The sequence below is a fragment of the Lates calcarifer genome, linkage group LG5 (genome assembly GCF_001640805.2).
Source record: "Lates calcarifer isolate ASB-BC8 linkage group LG5, TLL_Latcal_v3, whole genome shotgun sequence".
Lineage (NCBI taxonomy): Eukaryota > Metazoa > Chordata > Actinopteri > Centropomidae > Lates > Lates calcarifer.
In genome coordinates, this window is record NC_066837.1 from 4402733 (window position 1) to 4424566 (window position 21834).

The 21834-nt window shown below is 39.2% G+C and overlaps 3 protein-coding genes across 7 annotated transcripts in view; 2 read left to right on the forward strand and 1 right to left on the reverse strand.

The window, feature by feature from the left end:
- The first annotated feature begins 816 nt into the window (after window positions 1–816).
- Window positions 817–12846, forward strand: pla2g6 (phospholipase A2, group VI (cytosolic, calcium-independent)). Of its 3 annotated transcripts, XM_018682446.2 has the most exons (18): window positions 817–924; window positions 1645–1865; window positions 2676–2885; window positions 3963–4143; window positions 4364–4551; window positions 5102–5198; window positions 5573–5755; window positions 6260–6368; window positions 7515–7631; window positions 8115–8205; window positions 8321–8484; window positions 8565–8715; window positions 9330–9466; window positions 10017–10171; window positions 10293–10344; window positions 10659–10774; window positions 10996–11069; window positions 11641–12846. In XM_018682446.2, the coding sequence occupies exons 2-18, from the start codon at window positions 1651–1653 to the stop codon at window positions 11783–11785; spliced, it is 2385 nt and encodes a 794-aa protein (XP_018537962.1). In that variant the 5' UTR covers window positions 817–924; window positions 1645–1650; the 3' UTR covers window positions 11786–12846. The 3 variants fall into 3 exon arrangements, 2 of the variants coding, with proteins under 2 accessions (XP_018537962.1, XP_050926367.1); XR_001961563.2 differs by lacking the exons at window positions 10996–11069; window positions 11641–12846 and adding an exon at window positions 9750–9837 and having other exon boundaries at window positions 10659–10756; XM_051070410.1 differs by lacking the exon at window positions 7515–7631.
- A 1066-nt stretch (window positions 12847–13912) lies between these two features.
- The window catches only part of LOC108887178 (platelet-derived growth factor subunit A), a 48262-nt gene continuing 40340 nt past the window's right edge, over window positions 13913–21834 (forward strand). Inside the window, exons 1-2 of one of the 2 annotated variants that reach the window (XM_051070416.1) lie at window positions 13913–14171; window positions 14446–14565. The gene's annotated coding sequence lies outside the window, so the exon portion shown is untranslated. Of the gene's footprint in view, window positions 14172–14445; window positions 14566–21834 lie in introns of those variants that run through there. The other variant, XM_051070415.1, reaches the window with a different exon arrangement.
- LOC108887217 (uncharacterized) lies at window positions 15951–21545 on the reverse strand. 2 transcript variants are annotated; one of them, XM_051070412.1, is made up of 11 exons: window positions 21492–21545; window positions 21287–21363; window positions 20798–21094; window positions 20485–20718; window positions 20029–20133; window positions 19646–19855; window positions 18547–18888; window positions 18079–18424; window positions 17832–17889; window positions 17058–17245; window positions 15951–16687 (listed from the first exon to the last, which is right to left on the reverse strand). In XM_051070412.1, the coding sequence occupies exons 2-11, from the start codon at window positions 21339–21341 to the stop codon at window positions 16600–16602; spliced, it is 1923 nt and encodes a 640-aa protein (XP_050926369.1). In that variant the 5' UTR covers window positions 21342–21363; window positions 21492–21545; the 3' UTR covers window positions 15951–16599. The 2 variants fall into 2 exon arrangements, with proteins under 2 accessions (XP_050926369.1, XP_050926368.1); XM_051070411.1 differs by having other exon boundaries at window positions 21287–21510.

Here is a 21834-nt window from a genome sequence, read left to right on the forward strand (position 1 = left end):
TTACGTTATAACTAAGGATAAAACATCTCCAACTGCAAGCAGCAAAAGAAAGTTTTAATTACCAACCACTCACCTCTGTCCAGAGCCGTAGCCATGGTTTTAAAAACACTGAGGGTATGACTTCATGTAAGGGCACATCACATAGACCTATTGGTGATGAAATTATGCAGACCCAAATGATAAGGAGTAAACCTGTGGCTTTTATTCCTTTTTATTTATTCAGTTAAATGTGTCATTTTTATTAATTTTATTTTACACCATAACTCTGTTTAATAACAACTCTTTTAAAACTATTTGGATGCTGTTAATGGTTTATTACCATTAGCAATGTGTAATTGTAAAATTGAACAAAACGCCATAATAAAAAGTTCGCGTTTAAAAGTTCCACTATTCCCCTCACGGTTACACCCCTGGGATCAGATACATTTCACTTTATTTAAGATGTATTTTTGTTGTCCAGGCAAGAAAATTTTACTTTTGCAATAATGATAGACACATCTGCAATCAATTAAATATGATACATAGCTGACAAAACAGTACAGTGGTGCATCAAAGACACAACAATTTACATACAACAAAATTTAAAAGATATAAAATCTTGCAAAGGCCCTGTTAAAATGTATAGATACATGCATACATATTTGTAAAATGAGGATCAAATAATAAAAACCATTTTTAAAAAAACATGACATAAAGTGCGTATGACTAGAAAGGTCTCCTTTTTTCTGGTGGGACTTTCCAATATAAAGAAAACCCTAGCATCCTCTACGTAACACGCCCCTCCCCTCTTACCCAGCAGTTAGTAGCCCTTGAGCTCTGATTGGAGGAGCTCACGTCAATCATGATCTCTAGCAAGTTTGGTTGCAGTTTGCGGTTGTTGATGTCGCTGTCAGAAGTCAAACCAGCACAGAAGACAGCTAGCAGGTAAGCATGGAGAGACACTAGCAGGCTGCGTTTATGCTACTTAATACGATTAGCTGCACCTGACAGCTAGCAAACTGTAGTGTAGATACTCAGAATAGTGTATGTTTTAAATTAAATACTACGGAGATGTTTCGCTGACCCCGTGCTGCCTTTTAGCGCTGGTATCATGTCAAATTGATTCCGGACAAGTAGAAACTCGTGAGCAGCATGAATAGAGCCATTTGTTCATCATTTAAATAAAGACCAGTCTCATTCACAGTCGGTTTTCATAGATACTAAAAGGTCTTGGAGTGCACAGAAAGTGGAGAGCTGGCAGCTAACATGAGTTATCAAGTTATGTGTTAGCCCAGTTGGTAATAAGGGTGGTATAATTAGCTTAAGCTCACAGGAAATTGTTTCTGATGGTCCAGTTCGTTACTCCACTTAGCTAACCGCAAACTAGAGACTGTCAGCAGCCATAATATCTAATATCATGGATATTACACCTGTTGCTATTCTTCCTCTTTAGTGGTTACATCCTGTCCTGGGGATAAAATAAATCATTCATTAGTGTTGACAACAATCCTACAGGCTGAGGCAGAGCAAACAGAGCTGCCAAAGAGGGCAGAGGTTAACATTTCTGTATGTGCTGCCCAAACCTGTTTTCTTGTATCAGTCAGTCATAGAGACTGTGCTGTTGATTGGGTCAGTCCCCCCTGCAAGCTCTCTGTTTTCCCTCAGGTGACGATGCAGTTCCTTGGCCGGCTGTTGGACACAGTGTCCTCTGTGTCGACCCTCTTTGCCAACCCCTACCGTGTCCGTGATGTGCCGCTGTCCGACTACGGTGGAGGAGGCAAAATCTTGCTGAAAGAGGAGGGACGCATGGTCCTGTACAGAAACAACCAGTGCCAGTCATGGGACTGTGTGCTTATGTGTCCTGAGACGCCAACTGTGGTCATGAGGTCAGTATTGATCACATCACACAGTGGGAGAGTGGTGTCATATGTGTCATATGTGTTGCGTAATCCAACCACTGAACTAGGTGTTAAAGTTCAGATATTAGCTGAAATGACAGATTTGGTTCCCATTTTCAGTCTATGGCATCTCATTGACTTAGTTTAGACCATTTAACTAAATTAAAGCTCTTTAGGTTGAATGAATCAGTGTTGTCAGTCATTCAGCTATAGATCTGAGAAGCAGGCTTATATAATGAAGCTATGGTTTACCAGAACTGAAACCAACTGTTAAATCCACCATAGTACTAGGGTGTGGCTTGCCTCTAACGAAAACATTAGGATCCATGCCAACTTGACTTTAGAGGTCATAAAGGGAAAGGTTTACAGAACTTACAACATGCTGTATATTCTATATATTGATAATATGCTTTGTGGCTGTGTTGTAGCCAGTGGTATAGGAAAATGTGCTCAGATATGGGTAAGTGTTGATTCCACTTAATATCAGCAAATTCTGGATGCAGATGTCATGTGTCAGAGGCTGGCTTCTACAACAGGACAATGATCCAAAGCACACTTCTAAATCCATCATGAACTAGTTCAACTGGATAAGCTTTTGGACCAGTCCTCACAGTCCCCTGACCCTGAACATTATAAATCCTGAGATTTAGCTAGTTTTATTCTTTTAACTTTGACAAATAAAAAGTAACAGTGCATTAACATTTGAAGCAAGAAGTTGAATTAACTTTTTTCACTTCAGAAATCAACAAAATATCTAATTTTTGGGGGGATGGTGGTGGCCTGTGTTGCCTGAACCAGGCTGTTTCAGGTGGCGTCAGAGGAGGATGCCATGAACTGGTTTCCGCAGTATGCCCTCAAGCTCCGCCCCTTCTATGAGACACTTCCTCTGAAGGCTGAGACCACCCAGCCAATTGTGGACTGCATCCGCAGCCATCCGGATTGGAGCTCTGCCCACGTCGCCGTGGAGACAGGCCTGAGAGAGTGTCTCAAACATAACTATGTCCAGAGGTAAGACACAATGTGTTTGGTTTTGGTGGTTCTGACAAGGACTGCAACAAATAATCATTTTCAGTGTCAACTGGTCTTCCAGTTAATTTTTTAATCTATGAAATGTCAGAAAACACTGACAAAAAATGGCTCATCTTTTTCCACAATCCAAAATGATGTCTTCGTATCTCTTGTACTAAAAGTCCATCACATATGAGAAAGGACAGCCAGTGAATTATAATAATGAATTGTTTCAGCTCTGGCTCAGGGCAGGTCTGCCCATGGATAAGTGCATCAATAAACAGAGGAATGAAGAGAGGATTAGCCTGTAATGCATAAACTTTTTCTACTGAAGTATTTATCATGAGACAGTATGTATAAGTGTACCAGCTAAAGGCAAACAGATACTATCAACTATTTCTAATTGCTTCATGTTAACAGGACTTTTAAACCCGTATGGTGATTTTGAAAGTTGTAGCCCAATAACTACAAATTATTTGACATTTCTCCTCCCATTTTTACAAATCATGTTTACTTCAGACAGTTAATCCAACTCATGATATCTATCATCAAGCTTTTCCAAAAAGCCTCTGAGTCAGATTCTAAAATGTGTTGTATGTGCAAGTAGTGCTGCTGGGAAATTTAATCTGAAAGAGTGTGAGGAAACATGAACATCATGAAAGGGAAATTCAAGGCAAACTTTGATCTTATCTTGCATTAAAAAGCTTGCAGTTTTGCTGCCAAGTGTCTGATCTGGGATGTTGGAATCACTTAAATGCACAAACATGGAAGAATTTTTCAAAACGGTCCCTGCTTGACCTTCATTACCACATCATGATAACATGAATCTGCCAAAAAAAACAAAAGGCTTTCAAGCTGGATTTCATTCAGTACTGATATGATTGGAAACTGATAGCTGCTCGGCAGGAAGGTAGTAGTTTTAACACCTGTTTAATACTTCAAAAAATTAGTAGCTAAAACGTGCAAAACAACCTGATTGATCTTACAGTGTGCACAGATGCAAGAACTTTAAAACAAAGCTGAAGGTCAGTAATCCATGCCGCTCTGAAGTCAACCTGTCATTAAACATGTCTCCAGTCAGATCAACGCTCGGGATGCTTCAGGTCAGACGCCGCTGCACCTGGCATGTGAGCGTGGTGACGCTGTGTGTGTGAAGGAGCTGTTGGAGGAAAGCCAGGCTCGCACTGACATCAAAGACCGCAATGGAGAGACGCCCATGCACTGCGCCGCCAAGCAGGATTCTCCTGCCATCATCCAGGTGAGCGCAAGTGAATTCTCGGCTTCATGTGTAAAGGTCATCCTGTAGCTGTGTTGCTTTTGACAAAATTCAATCAACACATTTTGGAATAATTTTACCACCATGTCTTATTGTTTTTAAAATTCAGCTATTTGATGCTTCTAAAACATATTAACCAATCACGTCCTTACATCATTTTCTCTCCTTCCACCATGTTGTTGTCCTTCCTGTCCTCATCCAGGTCCTGTGCTCACGGCTGTGCTCAGGGGTGAATGAGCTGAACAACAGCGGGGAAACACCACTCCACGTGTCCTGCCGCCTGGGACGAGTAGAGGCCGTCAAAGCTCTGTTGGATGGAGGGGCCAAGTGTGATGTCATTGGTGGCACTGGCTACCCCATTCACAATGCCATGAAGTACAGTGAGAAGGGGTGAGTAGGGGAAAGGGTGAGGATGATGATTTACAACATGTAGTCTCTCAGGAAGGGTGTCTTTACTTTCCTCAGTGACACTAGAGCGCATATGGTGTTGAAGTCTCAGTTTCCTCGGTTACACTGCTGCACTGCCTCACGTATACATAGACCTCTAGTTGTACATAAAGGCCTATACTCTAATCAGTATGCCTACAGGACCTATATTTGTTGACTTTGGGATAAGGGCAGTATTTAATACTTAGAATGATGTATAAGAGTACCCCTCATACCCCTATAAGCAATATTGGGTGGCAGTGTTTGGTGGGGAAGCTGTAGAGGTTGATAAAAGTGTGGTTTTCCACAGAGTAAGGAGAGTACTTTTAAGGAATGAAAGGCTGAAGACACAAGAGGAAAACTGCAAAACTGAAGTTTTAGAATTGTCTACAGTTGTCAGTGTACAAAATGAAAACAGAGGGGATTCTGTGCAGTATGTTTTAGAGATAATTAATTGTGTACTTAAGTTGATATGTAGTGAACAGTCCTCTTTCAATTTGTGTTTGCCTGTCAGCTGTGTGGAGGAGATCCTCAAAGCAGATCCAGGACAGCTCCAGGCTGAGGACTCTTTGTATGGAGGGACGCCTCTCCACTGGGCCAAAACTGCTGAGGTAAAACAAATCACTTGGGTTTTGTGGTTAGAAATCCCTAATGAGCTGTTCTAATTACATAGTTGCATTCAAGTAGTATAAATCCAGAGAAGTGATCATGCTGAAGCTTTGATGAAATGTTAATGGATGTTGATGACCTGTGTGAGCAAACAGTTGGAGATTGAGCAACACAGAGAAACCTTTAATCCTGCACGAATTTATGGCACAGCTCCCCACCAGTGGTGGTTGCCTGTAATTGGTGCTGCTCCCCCAGGCGCTCTGGTCTCTCAAACTAGTGTTTTGGTGTTTGGAATTAAAACCATGTCAAGGGGAGTTTATAAAGACTACATTTAAATTGTTTGCTGACTTCCTGAATCTTGGTCTCTCTGCGGCAGATGTGTCGTATTCTGCTGGAGCATGGCTGCACAGTGAATTACCTCAGTAAGACCGGAGAGAGTGCCCTCCATATTTTGACCAAGAGGGGTCGCTTTGAGGCGGCCATGGTGTTGCTCACCCACGGAGCGAATGCCAACCTGAAGGGCCAGGGTGGGAACACAGCGCTTCACCTTGCTATGAAGGTGTGTATAGTCAGTTGAAAACAGTAACTTCTGCCTGATAATCAAAAAGTCAGGGAATGATTTCGCAAAGTGGTTGCAACATAGTTTTAGTAACAGTGGGAAAACACAGTAAGATTACTTTGGAAATCATGTTGCATCACACATACAGTGTAAGGATGACCTTTACAGATCTGGCCCTCTGTAATAGCCAGCATACTCACACTACCAAATGCTATCTCTCCTTCTCATTTAATATGAATTCTTACTAATATTTCTAGAATAGAAAGAAAGTTGCACAACTCAGCTTTTACTTAGCTGGAAAATATTCTATCCTGTTGCAACTATGCAATGATGCACCAAAATTGTAATTACAACACTTTTTGTATGTATTGAATGTCAAAGATTGATAATATTGGAAGGTAGATTTTTTTCCATCATTGTCATCCTGCTGTGGAAAAACATATGTTTTTTTAAATATTTGATTACATGGTATATTGTGTAATTTTTGTACACTGTGCTTATTAGATGGACCACATAGAGCTGATCAAAGCTCTGATTGTGTTTGGTGCTGATGTGGAGATCCACAACGACCTGGGAGAAACTCCTGGACTGATCGCTGCACGGACCAGCAAAGGTAAGTGAAGCAGGAGGGATGGGAACGAGTGTTTAAACTGTGACGGGAAGAGATGAGAGGTCCTGTGACAAGGAGGGTGTACAGAGGTTAAAATATGGAAATAAGGAACTCAGGAGTTTCTTGTGCGTCATCTAACAAGCCTGCACAGTCCAGTTTGATGTCATGCAGTCTGATTTAAAATCATATGTTGTGCTGTAGATGGTAAAGCCCCTGCATGAAAATGATTGGGTATGTAATGAGTGAGTTTGAAAATGTAAAAAATAACACATTTTAATTAACCCATAATCCTGTTTTACAGCTCCCTTGACTAATTTACTTTACATGTTACAGTAAAAATCTTTGGACTCACATGATTGTCAGTATAGTATTTAAATTATAGGGGCAACACAATAGCGTAGTGGCTACAACTGTTGCTTCACAGAAAGATGGTCCTGCCTTTCTGTGCAGAGTTTGAATGTTCTCCCTTACACAGTCCAAAGACATGCAGGTCAGGTTAACTGGTGACTCTAAATTGGCTGTAGGAGGGAATATGAGTGTCACTGGTTGTGTTTCTAAATTTGTTGGCCCTGCAACAGACTGGTGATTTTTCCAGGGTATACCCTGCCTCTTGCCCAATGACAGGTGGGATTGGCTTAGCTATACCGCTTATGAATAGATAAGTTGAGTTGAGTTGAACACCTCTCGAACACAGTGTCAATTATGACAAAATTATTAACTTCACAGTCACAAATGTAGAATTTATCACAAGCTTAATATTGGAAAGGGGCAAACATGTTTCTGTTGACAAGTTAAATGTATAGTTTGTAATGCAGTGAGAAAAAGAACATTGTTACTGCTGACTTTGTCTTTCTATTAATGCAAGATTATTGCATGAGCGTATTTGTTGTTTGCATAGAGATGATTGTGTATGAAACCATCTTGATTCTCTGAGGAAGAAATGGTAAATTGAATTTGCTGTCACTTATTGATTCTGAAAAATGCATGATGATTGCTATCAGCTTGCTTATGTTCATTCTCAGTCTCTCTCTTCTTCTCTCTCTCTCCCTCTGTCTGCCATCTATCTCTCTCTTCTTTCTCTGCCTTTTGTGGTGTGTGCATATCTAACATATTGACTTGCCTGCATGTGTGTTTGTGTTAACATGAAAGGTCCTAATAGAAAGATACTGCTGGACATGCTGTGTAGTGTAGGAGTCCAGCGTTGCCTCCCTCCTTCCCCCGGTAGTCCTCCCCCCATCTTCTACAAGGCCAAGTCTCAAAGCATAGGTAACACCACCATCCCTCACCTTTAACTCTCCTTCACTGTTCTCTGTTTTAGACTTTCTTCAATTTAAATGGCTCCCTTTGAAACTACTGGGAAGCTCTTTTATATTTTCCATAATTCTATGGCAATTGTCTGATTAAATTATGAGCTATATTAATGACCCAAAAAGCTGAGCTATGAGGTGTGATATTGTTTTGATATATCAGAATTGTACTCTTCTTAAGCAGTTTTTTTTAGCAACATACTGTGAAAGAGAGTAGTTATGATGATAGTAAAATGAATAACAATAAAAGTATAGTTGACTTATTTTTTATAATGCAAATGAATAAAGCGAATGTCTTTACATGAAATTAAATAACAGACAATTGTGTTAAAACCTTCATGTGGCTTGTAGTTGTGACCCCTTTTTATTTTCCATCATTGTCCAATCAATACTGACCCTGAGTGCAGGTATCATATCAATAGCTGTTGTGATTGGCTGACAGGGTTTGAGGACATCATGTATGTGGGGGCTGCAATTGGTGCAATGAGCAAAGGCACATCTGAAGTGGATGGCCCCAGAATGGACAAAAAGAAGTGAGTAATACAAATGTAATTTGTGGGTGTGTCAAAGAAAGGGAATATAATAATGTCAGTTTTTCTGTTTGCTGAAGGCAGAGTGGTCAGAATTTGTTTGTCTCCTCTCCTGCAGGATGGACAGACTGCTGTGTCTCGATGGTGGAGGTATTAAGGGTCTCGTGTTGATCCAGATGTTAATCGCTCTGGAGAAAGAGGCTGGTCGACCCACCAGAGAGCTCTTTGACTGGGTGGCTGGCACGAGCACTGGGGGCATCCTGGCCCTTGCTATAATTCACGGTTTGTGTATTTCCTTTTATACTTCACATAGTTTTTAGAACATAGAATGAAAATAATAATGATGGTTCTTTTATATGTAGGGAAGTCCATGGAGTACCTGCGCTGCTTATACTTTAGGATGAAAGAACAGGTGTTCAAGGGGTCACGACCCTACGAATCAGCACCGCTGGAGGACTTCCTGAAAAAAGAGTTTGGAGAGAACACCAAGATGACGGACGTCCGATACCCCAGGTCACTGTTCTCGTCAAAATCTATCCACTAGGCAATAGGCAGAAAAGAGTAAGAGGCCCTAAGAATGACATTTCAGAAAAAAATGCTGTCCTCAGACATACTCACCAGCAAGTGGTAAAATACTAAATCTAAAAAATCTAAAACCAATACTCATAAAAACTTTCCTGGAAGATTCAGTGTTCCCACAAAGCTTTATTTCTTTCTTGCGGTAATTTGTGTTTTTCCTTTGTTTCTGCTGTTGGGAAAAATTACATTAACCAGTTTTAAATATGCTGCGTCTTTGCTGTGATTGGTCAGTTTGACGAAAATGACTTTATTAAGTACAGCGCCTTTGAAAATTTCAATTGATTTCAGCCTGGAGTGCCCTAGAAAACCTCAGTGCTCTGGAAAAGTGAGGCTTAGAAATGTTTAAAAGTTCTGCGAAACCACCAAAGAAAAATTTGAAATAAAAGCCAGATTCTGAAAATACTTCATGCGTCATTTGGTGCAAAGGTTTTAAAGAGAAAGTCCAGCCTCTTTATTTATGTTCATAGTCAGATGCAGAAGACTGCATTTTACCTCTCCAATCTTTAACAAATTCTCTTTTGTTTTCCCTCTTATTTGTTTCTGTACAGGGTCATGGTGACCAGCGTTCTGGCAGACAGACATCCAGGCGAGCTGCACATCTTCAGGAACTATAATCCACCCTCCGTCCACAGAGAGCCCCCATATGCAACCACTGCCACATTCAAGCCCCTCACCATCCCTCAAGGTAATTCAGGAATTGCCAGCTGTGTTTGTTGGCTTACTGCACTAATCCTCATGTTGTACTATGGGTAGGGTGTAGTTGATTGATTCTACCACTGGATGGTGTCAAAACAAGCAGTCTTCAAATCCCACACTTGGTGACATTAAATTGGTTGAAGTCCATTCAGGAAATGAAAACTGAAAAGGAAAGCTCTGGGTGAAGGCAAAACCTACATCTGAGTTTGTGAATCCATGAACAAGTGCAGTTGTGCTGTGTTGTATGAGTGCCAGCCATGTTGTTGTTACAGGATGGGAGGATGAGGATGTGTTGATAGTAGGATACACAGAGGACCCATGCAGAAAGCGTAGGAAGGTGACGGATGAAGGTGTGTGGATGTGAGTGAGAGACTAAAGCATTTGAAAGGAACACCTTCACAAAGAATTGAATTTTGTTTTGATGAAAACAAGCTGTCACAAGCATGTATTTTGTTAGTGTTAACCATCTTTTATTCTGAATCTAAAAGCCTGTATCCAAACTCCAAGTCTTAGATTTTATATTCCTGTCTTTACATCAGAACAACTTGTGTGGCGAGCTGCCCGTTCCAGCGGTGCTGCTCCCACCTACTTCCGACCAATGGGCCGCTTTCTGGATGGAGGGCTGCTGGCCAATAACCCGACGCTAGATGCCATGTCAGAAATCCATCAGTACAACAAAGCCTTAAAAGCAGAGGTAGGCAAACTGACAGCTGCATTCTCTTTTTAGTTCTAACCCATATAGATTTGTATTTACTAGCTTATTTATTTATCCGTCCCCTCCTGTTTTAACTCTTCTTAACCCTTCTGCCTCTAAGGGCCATGGGGAGGAAATCAAAAAGTTGGGTATAGTGGTCTCCCTTGGTACAGGTAAGTCACTTGTGTCACATCAATAATGTATTTTATGTTTCTTTTGAACTTTACTAAATTTAAAAACTCAAGATCAGTTTGTGAATTTGAATATGTTTGTTTGTTCTCTGCTCTAATATTAGTTTTCATTATGTGTATGCACATAATCAATATGTAAGCATATCTATATGACTTGATTGGAAAAACAGAGCTTTCTTATTAATATTTTATAGTTTCAGCAAAGTTTTAACAAATATAGATTCATGTTGGAATGTCTGTCAGCAGTCCCACTGTTTGTACACTTCTATCATATATGCACCCCTGCGTGTCTCCAGGTAAACCCCCTCAGGTAGTGGTGAGCTCTGTGGATGTGTTCCGGCCCTCCAATCCTCTGGAGCTGGCCAAGAGCTTTGTAGGAGCAAAGGAGCTGGGCAAGATGCTGGTGGACTGTGTGAGTACAGCAACAGAACCTGCTTCAATCTGCAACACTTTTGTTTGTGGTTAAATCAGTGACTGGTGGGCTCTTATACACCAATTTCTTCTGCTTCAACAATATATTTTTTATCTATTCACCCAGTCAGAGTTGTCTTTTTCATTTTTTGTAGCCTTTAAATTATCTTCAACTTTTGAACATCTGTCTTATTATAAAAATGTGTCTCTCTGACTGAACAGTGTACAGACTCTGACGGCTGTGCGGTGGACAGGGCCAGAGCCTGGTGTGAAATGATCGACACCATCTATCACAGGTCTGCTGACGATAAACCTGCCACATTTCCGTTCTTATTTACTGATACTTCTGCTTGCTGTCTTATCTGAATCAGCCCCTGTCATCCACTTTCCTGACTAAGCATCCTTATCACTTAATCTCCTATTTGCTCTGCTTCTTTCTGTCTCTTACACGCTCATGCTTTACTCTTGAAAGCATGAGAGTAAGAAATGCGTTTGAAATGAGTTTGAGAGCACAGAGGATAGAACAAATGTGAGTGTATCAGTCCTATGGAAGCATGTTAACACACTAATAAATACTATCTGCTATGTGTCTGGCTTAAACAAGACATGACTGCAGTCTTATCACATCATAGACTCTTAACCTATACTGGTTATTTCATTCTCGGTGAGATTAAGCTCAATTTGACTAGCTGTCTAAACCACTTACATGGAAATTAATAAATTGCATATAGAGCTATCCGTAACTCTGTTTACTCATGGTTCTGCAGGCTTTCATTCATTTAATGTTGTATCTTTTATCTTTATCTTTAGTATTGTCTGTTAACTTTAAAACTCTTTGCAAATCACTTTGTTTATTGTCTTGTGCAGATTGAGCCCTCAGCTGTCACAGGAGGTGATGTTGGATGAGGTGAGTGACGCGGTCTTGGTGGACATGCTGTGGGAAACCCAGATGTACCTTTATGAGAAGAGAGAGATCCTCCAGTCCCTGGCAAAAATGCTACTGGATAACTGAACGCACCAGAAAGTCACAAGGGGAGGCCATGAAGATGGGCCTGTGCTAGCAGAAGAGGTGGCATATATCAGAGCAAAGTTGAGTCCCATGAATGAAGTCAAATGCAAGAGTGGTTGGACAAGGCACAAAGATTAGCGAACCATTTGTCTGATACAAGACAGTAACGTCCATGTTGATGTGCTCTCTCCTTAAGACAAACTCTTCGAAATGACATGATGTCACTACAGTGACTTTCATATATACACAGAAATGTCACTGCACAGCAGCAAATGTGTGAAACATGACAAACTGATGACTAATACAGGAAAATGACTGACTTGATGTTGCCTATTGAAAGGCAAGTTATGTAGCATCATGTGACCTTATCACTGACCTTATCACTATCATGGTTTATCAAGTTTACTGTTTGTATATAAACCAGTGAAGGATGGTGTGTACCTTCTTGGGCATATGAATACAGGGTAAACGTAGGCGCAAATGGAATCAAGTAGCACACACCCTGACTGTTGAACTGTCAGCTAACTGTGGTTTTTCCCCTCTCCATAATGTTCGGTAACAAGTAGACATTTTAATATACAGACATTTTTGACAAGGTTGTATGATCAAAGGGACCCTGCAGTAACACTGCAAAATCTGCATTATATTGTAGCAGTTTGATGATGGTCATGATTGCAAAGTTCTGCCTGATGTTTTTGGGGCCCAAATTTGCACTGTTTCCTTACTTATCTCCACAATGCATTTTCATGCCTTTGTAAGTTATTTATACTGACACGGTATTTAACCTCACATCCAGTGATAACCTGCTTGCACACTGTACAGTGTTATATACTCCCAGACAATTGTCTGTAAATGAGTCTTTAACTTGTTCTGTTACAATGAGACTGAAAACTAGACTTGAAATATGAATCTACTTGAAAGACAAAGAAGCAGAAGACTCCCTGCTACTTGCACAACATAAACTGGAGGCTACAAATTATTTCCTATGTTTTTTGTATTTGGAATAATTACTGATGTGTATGCTGGTATGGTAATAAAAGGTATGAATAATTACTTAAAATTTATCCATGGCTGTTTTGTTCCTTTGTTGCTGCAGACACGCACTTGTTTAAAATGTGTGGTTTGAGTTTCATTCAGCTGGTGTCAGACCACCTCCTGAGTTTTATTAATTTATTACTGTGGCCTTTTGAAGAGAGTGTAAGATATTAACTGAGTTGACTTTATTTAAAGACACAATCCAGAGTCTAGTTCACCTCACCAACAAAACTGTGGTTTGCACTTACTTTCCTTGATTGACAGGTCCTGATGCTGAATCAGATACAGAGACAGACTAATGTTAAACAACAAGTAATCAATATTCATGCTGTGTTCGTATAAAAGCACACCACATACATTTATTTAATGAATGAACTTGTAATTTACTGGTTTAAAAATTACCACATTGCACATACCATGTCTTCTAAATCTACCAAGTGTCAAAAGCGGTACAGACCTATTACATTACTAGTAACAATCTCAAGCTTGCTTCTGAAACTAGTCAATCTGCTGTTGTTTGCAACGAAAATTATGTAACTGTTAAAAACAAAACAAAGGTTGGAAAAAGCAACACCCATTTAATAGTTAGCCTTTAGCATTAGTATTAGTATTACGGGCAACAAAGGAATCAACAATCATTTTATGTTGAGTAATTTTTCTTTTTAATTAACGATTTGTTTGCTTTCTTCGTTCGTTAAGAACTGATACCCAATACGTATAATATCAAATAGAAACGAGGTCTTTAATACAAATGATTTATTCAAGAAATAACTGGTTAGCTTAGCTAGCTTTAGCCTACGAGGGTGCTAGCATGACTTCACAAACAATTGACTGCTCTGGTTACTTAGCAACAACGGATTTAACTTTTAAAAGCCGTTGATTCAGTTACCTAGCATAGCTACCTCTTGCCAGCGCACAGCCACTGGGAACAGATGTAAGCAAGTCATTTCATGTTGGGTGAGTCTTTTTTTAAGCCACATATTAGCTTTCTGTAACGAAAGACCTGAGACCCAAGTAAATGTTAACAGTTAACATAAAATAGTAACCCACGTTCTTTGTTTTAATTTTTGAGAAAGAAGTAACTTAATTGTCGTTATCGAGCATTAGCATTAGCCTACAAGATTACTAGCCAACCAACTATTAACTTCTGTTTGCTTAGCATCAAAATATCTGGCTTTTTAAAGCCGTTGGTTTGGTTACTCAGCATAGCTGCCTCTAGCTTGCAAATTTATAAGAAATAGAAAAACTTAAACAAGTTCACTTTAAGTGACAGTAAGGGACGGTGATTAGCAAATATGGTCAAGGCTTATGCCACTGGAAACGGGCGTCAAGTCAGCAAGTCATTTCATGTTGGGTGAGTATTTTTTATTTAGCCGCACGTTAGCTTTCTGTTCAGTTGTTTCTGTTAAGACCTGTTACCCAAGGTGAACCAGCCTCGGTATCGAATGGTAAACAAACGGTAACGTTTGCCAAACTAAGATTTCACAAAAATAGTATTTGTTTGAGGGTTGTTGCTGCATATTGAGGAGTCCACCTCTACTTTCAAAGTCTGCTCACTGAGTAATGGAACAGTGGTTTAACAGACTGGGTTAATCACAGAAACTAAGGGGTTTCACTTCTTTTAACAGGTAGAGGGTTTGCGTCAGCGCCCTCAAGTGTGCTCCTGAGATGTCTAAGACGGCTGGATGGCTGCCTGCTGATTCCCAGTAAGCTGCTGTAGACAAGCTCATCAACGGAAGTCCTTAAATGTAAGTACAAAGCAGAGATAAGGAACACATCAGTATTCAAGTATGTCACAACAGACGGATGGGTTGTTGCATTTGTTTAAGTTTTTGTTTGCTATGTTGTACAAATTTCAGTGTTCCAGTACCTGGCCATTATGCCTGAAATTGAAGAAAAGAATACACAAGTAGACTTGTGGTTAATCATATTGCAAACTGTAAAAAGAAAAACAAAAAAAGACACAAATCAAACATTTTTTCTTAGTTGAGAAGTTTCATTTCAGTTTCATTTTAAGGTTCTCAGACTTTAAATACATTCAGAATAGTAGCTAGCCTGTTAAGTAAGTGTCATGAAAAACTGGTGAGTGGTGTATTCAATCATTATGGGTTCAGATAACCCATAACTTTGACTGACCATTGTGATTCCATCATGGACCTTAAGTTTTTATCAAAAAAGCACCAATCTGGTCTGAGATAACATATAGCCCACTCTTTAATAAGTGATATCATTTTTATGTCCCTCAAATAAAGCCTGAATCAGCTGTGACAACCAGAGATGTTTACTTAGGGGTTGTGTTGCGTCCAAAGTGGACAACAGCATATGGGGTGTGCTCTTGTCCATGGGGCTGATGTGGCTGGATGGTGCAGTAGAGCGTATCTGTGTGGTTCTTGGAGAAGTGGACTCTGCTATAGTGAAGGTCTTCCTGCTTTGTTGGTTGAGCTGAGATAATTCTTCATAGTCTTTGATAGCAGAGGAGTATGTGGCTGCTCCCTCACTACTGACCAGGTATTCATATACTCATGTAATGCTTGATGTAAAAAGAAATGACAGCCACTGTACCTGCAACTTGGAGGTTGCACTTTGCCAGCAGTCCTGTGTGTATTGTAGTTGCAGCAATAAAACGTTGTATCACTCTCTTTCTCAGATTGTCCGGACAGGTTCATACTAACAACATCTTGTTGTAATCTTCACCTTCTAATCAAAGATGATTGTGTAATTTAATCACTATAAAAATTCTGGTGAACATTTCTAAAACATAAGAAATGTAAATGACAACAAACTTGCTGTCTTGAGGGCAGCTGGAAGATGAATTGTGTACAGATCTGACACCAAGAATTCACATCCTTCCTCATTGTTATCTTTGTTTTTTTTTTTTTTAAAGAGAGAGCTTTATTAAAGAATGTTTGTAGTGGAGTAGTTATTGTCATCATCCTTTGACATGGAAATCTTTGACTTAATGGTGTCACTGTTTTGCTCACTTTGCATTTTATTGCAATTATTATTGTTTTCAGATTTTACTTACTGTTCTGGATCTTCATGCAGCATGTAGCAATGTTGAAGCGCTTCATATTTTCAGTTGCTACTGTGAGAGCTGAGAGTTGTGAAAGAAATGTGAAGCACAAGCTGCAAATGTGTCTATGATCCTTTATTACATGATAGAAGCATGATAGAACATGTTTTAGAGAGCAAAGTCAGTTTTACAAAAACGGTTTACACTTTACACTTCTCGCTGCAAATATACCAGAAAGTAACACAACTGAAAGCACACCAGAAGCAAAGACACAGTTATCAGTTATCAGTTACCAGTACAGTAGACCAGGCAGACTCAGTCTGTTCAGACATCCCTTGAGATGCTGCTTCATCTGCCACTAATAAAACTTTAAATCTTCACGATTTGGCGGTGACAGGGTCAGTGAAGGACGTAATATGTGGCCTGTTCACTTGTTAGTCATGGAATCTGTCCTCAAAGAGTTTTGAGCAGTGCTGCGTACTGTAGCTGCTAGTTTACATAAATCTGACACAGGGAAATTTGTGAGATCTTCATTTTGAGGCTGTGTCCAAAAGAGATTGACCGTGTCGACAACAGTCCCACTGTTGATCTTAGTTAAATCTGTCCGTCATGTCTGTCAGCAACACCAGACTAAAATCCACTGGGGGCTGTGGAGCACAGGATAATCATTGTGGTTCCCTTCTGAGACAATTTCATTTACAAGTACACACGAAGCAAGTAAGTGTGTCATAATGTGGACCATACACAGTTGAGTAGATAGAGGGTCCACTCAGTGGATGAGTCCGAAACTCTTGGTCACATGTAGAACTACAGTGGGGATTCCTTTCTTCATACTTATCTTACTGAAATGCGTGACCCTGAAGAAGGCCACAGACGAAAACACAACAAAATTGATCTTAATATTGCAACTGTTGCTGCAGTTTTGGTTTCTTAAAGTTTTTGTTTTTTGTTGTTTTGTGTTTGTCACTGAGGCAGCTCTTAACATATTTGTTGTATGCCTTATAGTACATGCAGTGTTCCATGTCACTGCTTCTTCAGAAACCCTCTGGTCTCCTTTTCTGACAGATATTTTGTAGTATATAATATTTTGTATATATAATGTAGTGAGTGGATTGTGAGGCTTAATCGTTCAAGGTGAATCATTATTAGAACTTGTGTTACAAATGAGTGAGGTCACTTAGAGGGTCCAGAAACAGTTGTAATGGTAAGAGGGTAAGAGATGCTCACCTAGTCATGTTGGATCTAAAGTTGACCACAGCATAAGCAGTATGGTCCTCTTTTTTAGGCTGATGTGGTCGGATGGTAGTGTACAGAGGATCTGTCCTGGTCTTAGTGAAGTGGACTCGGCTATAGTGAAGGTCATCCTGCTGTGTTTGTTGAGCTGAGAGGTTTTCATACACAGGATCAAGGTTTAGCTAATGAGGAAACAGAACAAATAATATTTTCACTTTTGTGGGACAATAATTCAGTAATTCTAAACTAGTGTTGGTCTCAGTGTTGCTAAAATACAGCATGGGTGGTCATTGGCAGGAGTAACTCTTTGATACCTCACATCCTTAAAACGAATAATGATTCTGCCCAAAATATGTTTATTAATAGATTTTAAAAGAAATATGTGTAGACCACCTAATTTTATTGCAGCTCAGAGTAGTCTTCATCATATCAATGGTGAATGATATAACTGATGCATAGCCAATATTTGTAGTGTGTTGGAAAACTAATGTAGCTTTCTAATGTGCACTGCGATAGAAAAAATGTTATATGCTGCACTGCAGAAAAGAGGCCCATATAACTAATGGCACAATGTAATTCTAAATTTCTGTTATCAGAGAAGAGGCCAAAAATCTGTACAGTTGTTACTGACTGTATTAACAGTAATGAATTGTTTCTAAAAAACTGAATACAAATGACCAATAATTTTTGTCCCATTTGCTTTCAAGAATTTTAAGTCTGGACCTGTTACTATGACTTGAATGCACGATCATGGATTCTGTTTTTTACCTGCTCAGTGTTCTCTGTTGCTTCAGTTGTAGGAGACTGTCTTGAAGTCCTCTTTCTTCTGGTTAGTGAAATAAATGAATATATATAAATGTACATGAATAAGGTGTTTCAGACACAAAATTACATGTCACTGATCAGTGTTGCTCTTTTTTCTGGTTAGAAACATGAATGAGTATATAAATGAATAAGTCATTTCAGACTGGAGATTGAATGTTGTTGCATTGAAACAAAGCAGAGAGTTGCTAACCTAATCCAAAAGAAGACAACTAGAGGTATGATGACCAGGAGAACAGCACAGACTCCTGCAGCTGCTGCAGATTTGTGTTCCCTTCTGATACTTTGGACTGTGAGAGTCCTTCCAGATGAGCTGATGCTGTGGGTTTTAACAGCACAGGAGTATTCTCCTGCATGCTGACTGCTGACTGGGTCCAGAATCAGGTGTTTGGTTTGACTCTTTAGCAGGGTCAGAGGTCGACTGTTTAGGTACCAGTTGTAGGTTGTGTTAACAGAAAGAGGACAGCTGGTGATGCAGGTCAGTGTGACTCTCTGACCCTCTGTCACCACTGTGGGAGGAGTAAACTTCACTCTCAGACCTGAAAGATGGTGAGATGGGGTCAGTAAATGTTAAAGAAAGTTAACAGTTAATATTATAACAACTGACACACACAGATACACACATAATATTATATGTGTGTATTATATTCTACCAAATTACCTGTGACAATCAAAGTCACTCCAGGATTATCAGGCCGTTTCCGTCCATCAGCTCTCTGGATTCTGAATATGTATTCAGCAGAGTCATTCTTCCTCACGTTTTTGATTCTCAGGATGTGATGATTATTTTTGTTGTCATGGTACTCCACACGACCCACAGTCTCGGACATCTTTTTTTCACCAGCTTCCTTGTCACCTCTCTTTATTTTATACCAAAATTTAAACTGGGGCTGCAGGTGGTCAGGATAGGAGTATTCACTTGAAATGTTCACTGAAGAGCTTCGCAGAGCACAGATTCTCCTGCTGACATAATTCACTCTCCAACAGCTGTTATCCAAAACACCTGAAATATAGAAAACACTAACATTAGTTTTCAGAATAAATGCTGAGTCAAATTTCATTATTCTTAGATAGAATTTACATTAAACTAAGTGCTTTTGACCTACGAATGACAGGTCACTGAATTGCCACAATCAGTCTTCGTAGCTTTAAATGCCTTCATTCAGATGTTTCTTTGAAATTGAAAAATAGAAAACAAACAACCAGATCAAGACTTTTTTGTATGTATTATTTACATTTCCCAACTGTGAGCATATATGCAATGAGTCATGAAAGTCATGAACTGCTCCTCACATGCATCAATGTGCATTTCAAGTCAAAGAAAAATGGCAAAAAAAAACCCCACTTAATAGTAAAAGTGGTATTTTCTGTACTCTGTACAGCGCAGACTGTTGTAGAAGTTTTTATTCAACCCGATTTGTCCAGTAGTTTAATGAATAGTTTTATTATGAGTTTTTGCTATGTTTTTACAGTGAAATGTCCCTGTAGAGTGACAGCACAAGTCTTCAACACAGTTTCATTAGTGATTTGATGATTGTTGATTTTTTGGTTAAATAATAATTGAATGAATGGATAGTTCTTAGTAGAACTTCAGGGCTGCTGCATTAAACTGTGCAGTTTTTCATTATCCACTTGATTTATGCTGTGTCATCATTCAGATCATCATATTTCTTCTTGTCTTACATGTGTTTAGATTTATGACAACAATGATTCCATAAGTTTAAACAGACTGTACAGTCCGTTAATCAGTTCATACTCACAGACTTCAGGTGACAGTAGATCCTCAAGACCTTTTACAGCACAGGAGAAGCTGTGAAAAGTTTTGAGAACTGACAGCTGTTGTCCCTCATTGTGTCTGTACAGTTCTCTATCCTGGTACCACCTATAGGCAGTTTGATTATCAGTCAGAGGACAGCTGGTGGCACAGGTCAGTGTTAACACTGATGTGGAAGTCTTTTCAATGTTTACTTCTGTTGAAAGATAATAAGTACACTTTTAATTTGTGCCATGTTAAATACATTGATATTTACATATAAAAACAAAGCAATGTGAACACAAAATAAATGATTGTGATAAAGATCTCAGTTGTGAAAAACAAATTTTGTGAGGGTGGGAGGTTTTTAAATGTTCGTAGAAACTTAACCTCTGGGGTATGTGATGGAGCAGGGCTTATCCACTGATGTGTGGTTATTAGAACACATTCTCCCTTTAGCATAGGTCACAGTAAAGCAGGTAGATGTGACAGAATCTGAACAGAAAGAAATAAGATAATCCTTTATTAGTCTCACAGCAGCAAAACTTACATTATTGCATCCGCAAAAATAGAAAAAGGCAAGACGTAAACAAGACAAAATCCAAAACAAGATAGTATATAACAATATTTTAAAATTCTAAAAAATGTGAATAATATAAACAATACAAAAGTATTTTACATGGTGAACACAGTGTCAGTCATTCCTCTGAAAGTGTTAAACCACACAATGTAAAGCATAACACTTTTACATCTAGCCTTTCTCTATTTTTGCTGCTGCAACAATAGTGGATTCAAATAATTGTTTATCGTTAGGAGCTAAGTTAGGAGCTAAATGTTGTAACTCACCCACTGAGACTTCAGGGGCTCTGAGATGCTCGTAGCCTTTGATAGCACAGGAGTATGTGACTGCTTCCTCACTGCTGACCAGCTGTTGGTACCAGGGAGACCAGTCCTGATAGAGAAACTCTCTGTTCTTGTACCAGATATAGGCTGCAGGGTTTTCAGTCAGAGGACAGCTGGTGTTACACATCAGTGATACTGTCTGTTCCTCTGTGGTGGGAATCACCTTTACCTGCAGGTCTGATATGATAGCACACAAAATAAGAATTCATATAGTGATGCCCGTTTTAAAATAATACATTATAAGCATCAATTGTACCTGCAACATGGAGTATGATGCCACGTAGCCTGCAGTGTGTCGTGTCGTTTGTGTTGCAGCAGTAATTATCTGTATCATTCTCTCTTAGATCATTGATTGTTAGAGTGAGTTGACTTTTTTCAGATACATTGTACATTACATGACGTCCATCAGCAGAGAGCTCATTCTGGACATATTTGGATCCATTCCAGTGTACAGTGTACCATTTGTTGCCTGAATTGGGATGTTCAGCTGAGCAGGACAGATTCACTGCTGAACCTTTTAAGGCACAAATGATGTTTACTTTTCCATTAACCCCTTAAAAACAGAAGCAAACATCAGGACAGGTTTATATCATTGTAAGAGCAAATTGTAGCAGGTCATAATCTTTAGAACTAAACTGAAACTTTTTTACAGTATCTTAAAATGTAAATCACTTCAGTAAAACAAATGTAAAATAATTTACAGATAATTATTGTTGCATAAGAAAGAATAAACAATAAGTCATACCTGAGATGTATAGGATGAAACCCATAAGCACACCTCCTATTTCTGCCAACAACATGGCTATTGTGGTCCTTCAGTTTCTAGTCAGAAGGTTGATTATATAACAGTATTTGTATCAGCCTTATAAAAACCACTGCTTTCTTACAAACTCATCGAAAAGAATAAAAAATGTAACCTAGTGATTAAATTCCATAACAATTTCACTTACAACCCGAAGACTGGAGAAGGCTGTCAGTGTGAGTGCAGTTGGCAGCTTGCACGTAGCTCTCAAACTGTAACTTCCCTTCCTTCCAAATGAAGTGACATTATTCTTAGTAAAAGGAAACCACAAGACTGAAGACATCAGGCTCTGTAGTATTTATACAATGTCATATTTTCATCAAGTATATATAGTATAGTATCACTACTTTATGCTGTCTTTTCTCAGTTATTGTTGTTATGTTTAAAAAATTCTACTTTATGTGTCAGGGCTTTTTTGCAACATGCAAAAGTAAAGTGCATTATCTAATCAGCATTATCTGTAATCATCTGAGTGAGAGCTTTGAGAGGTT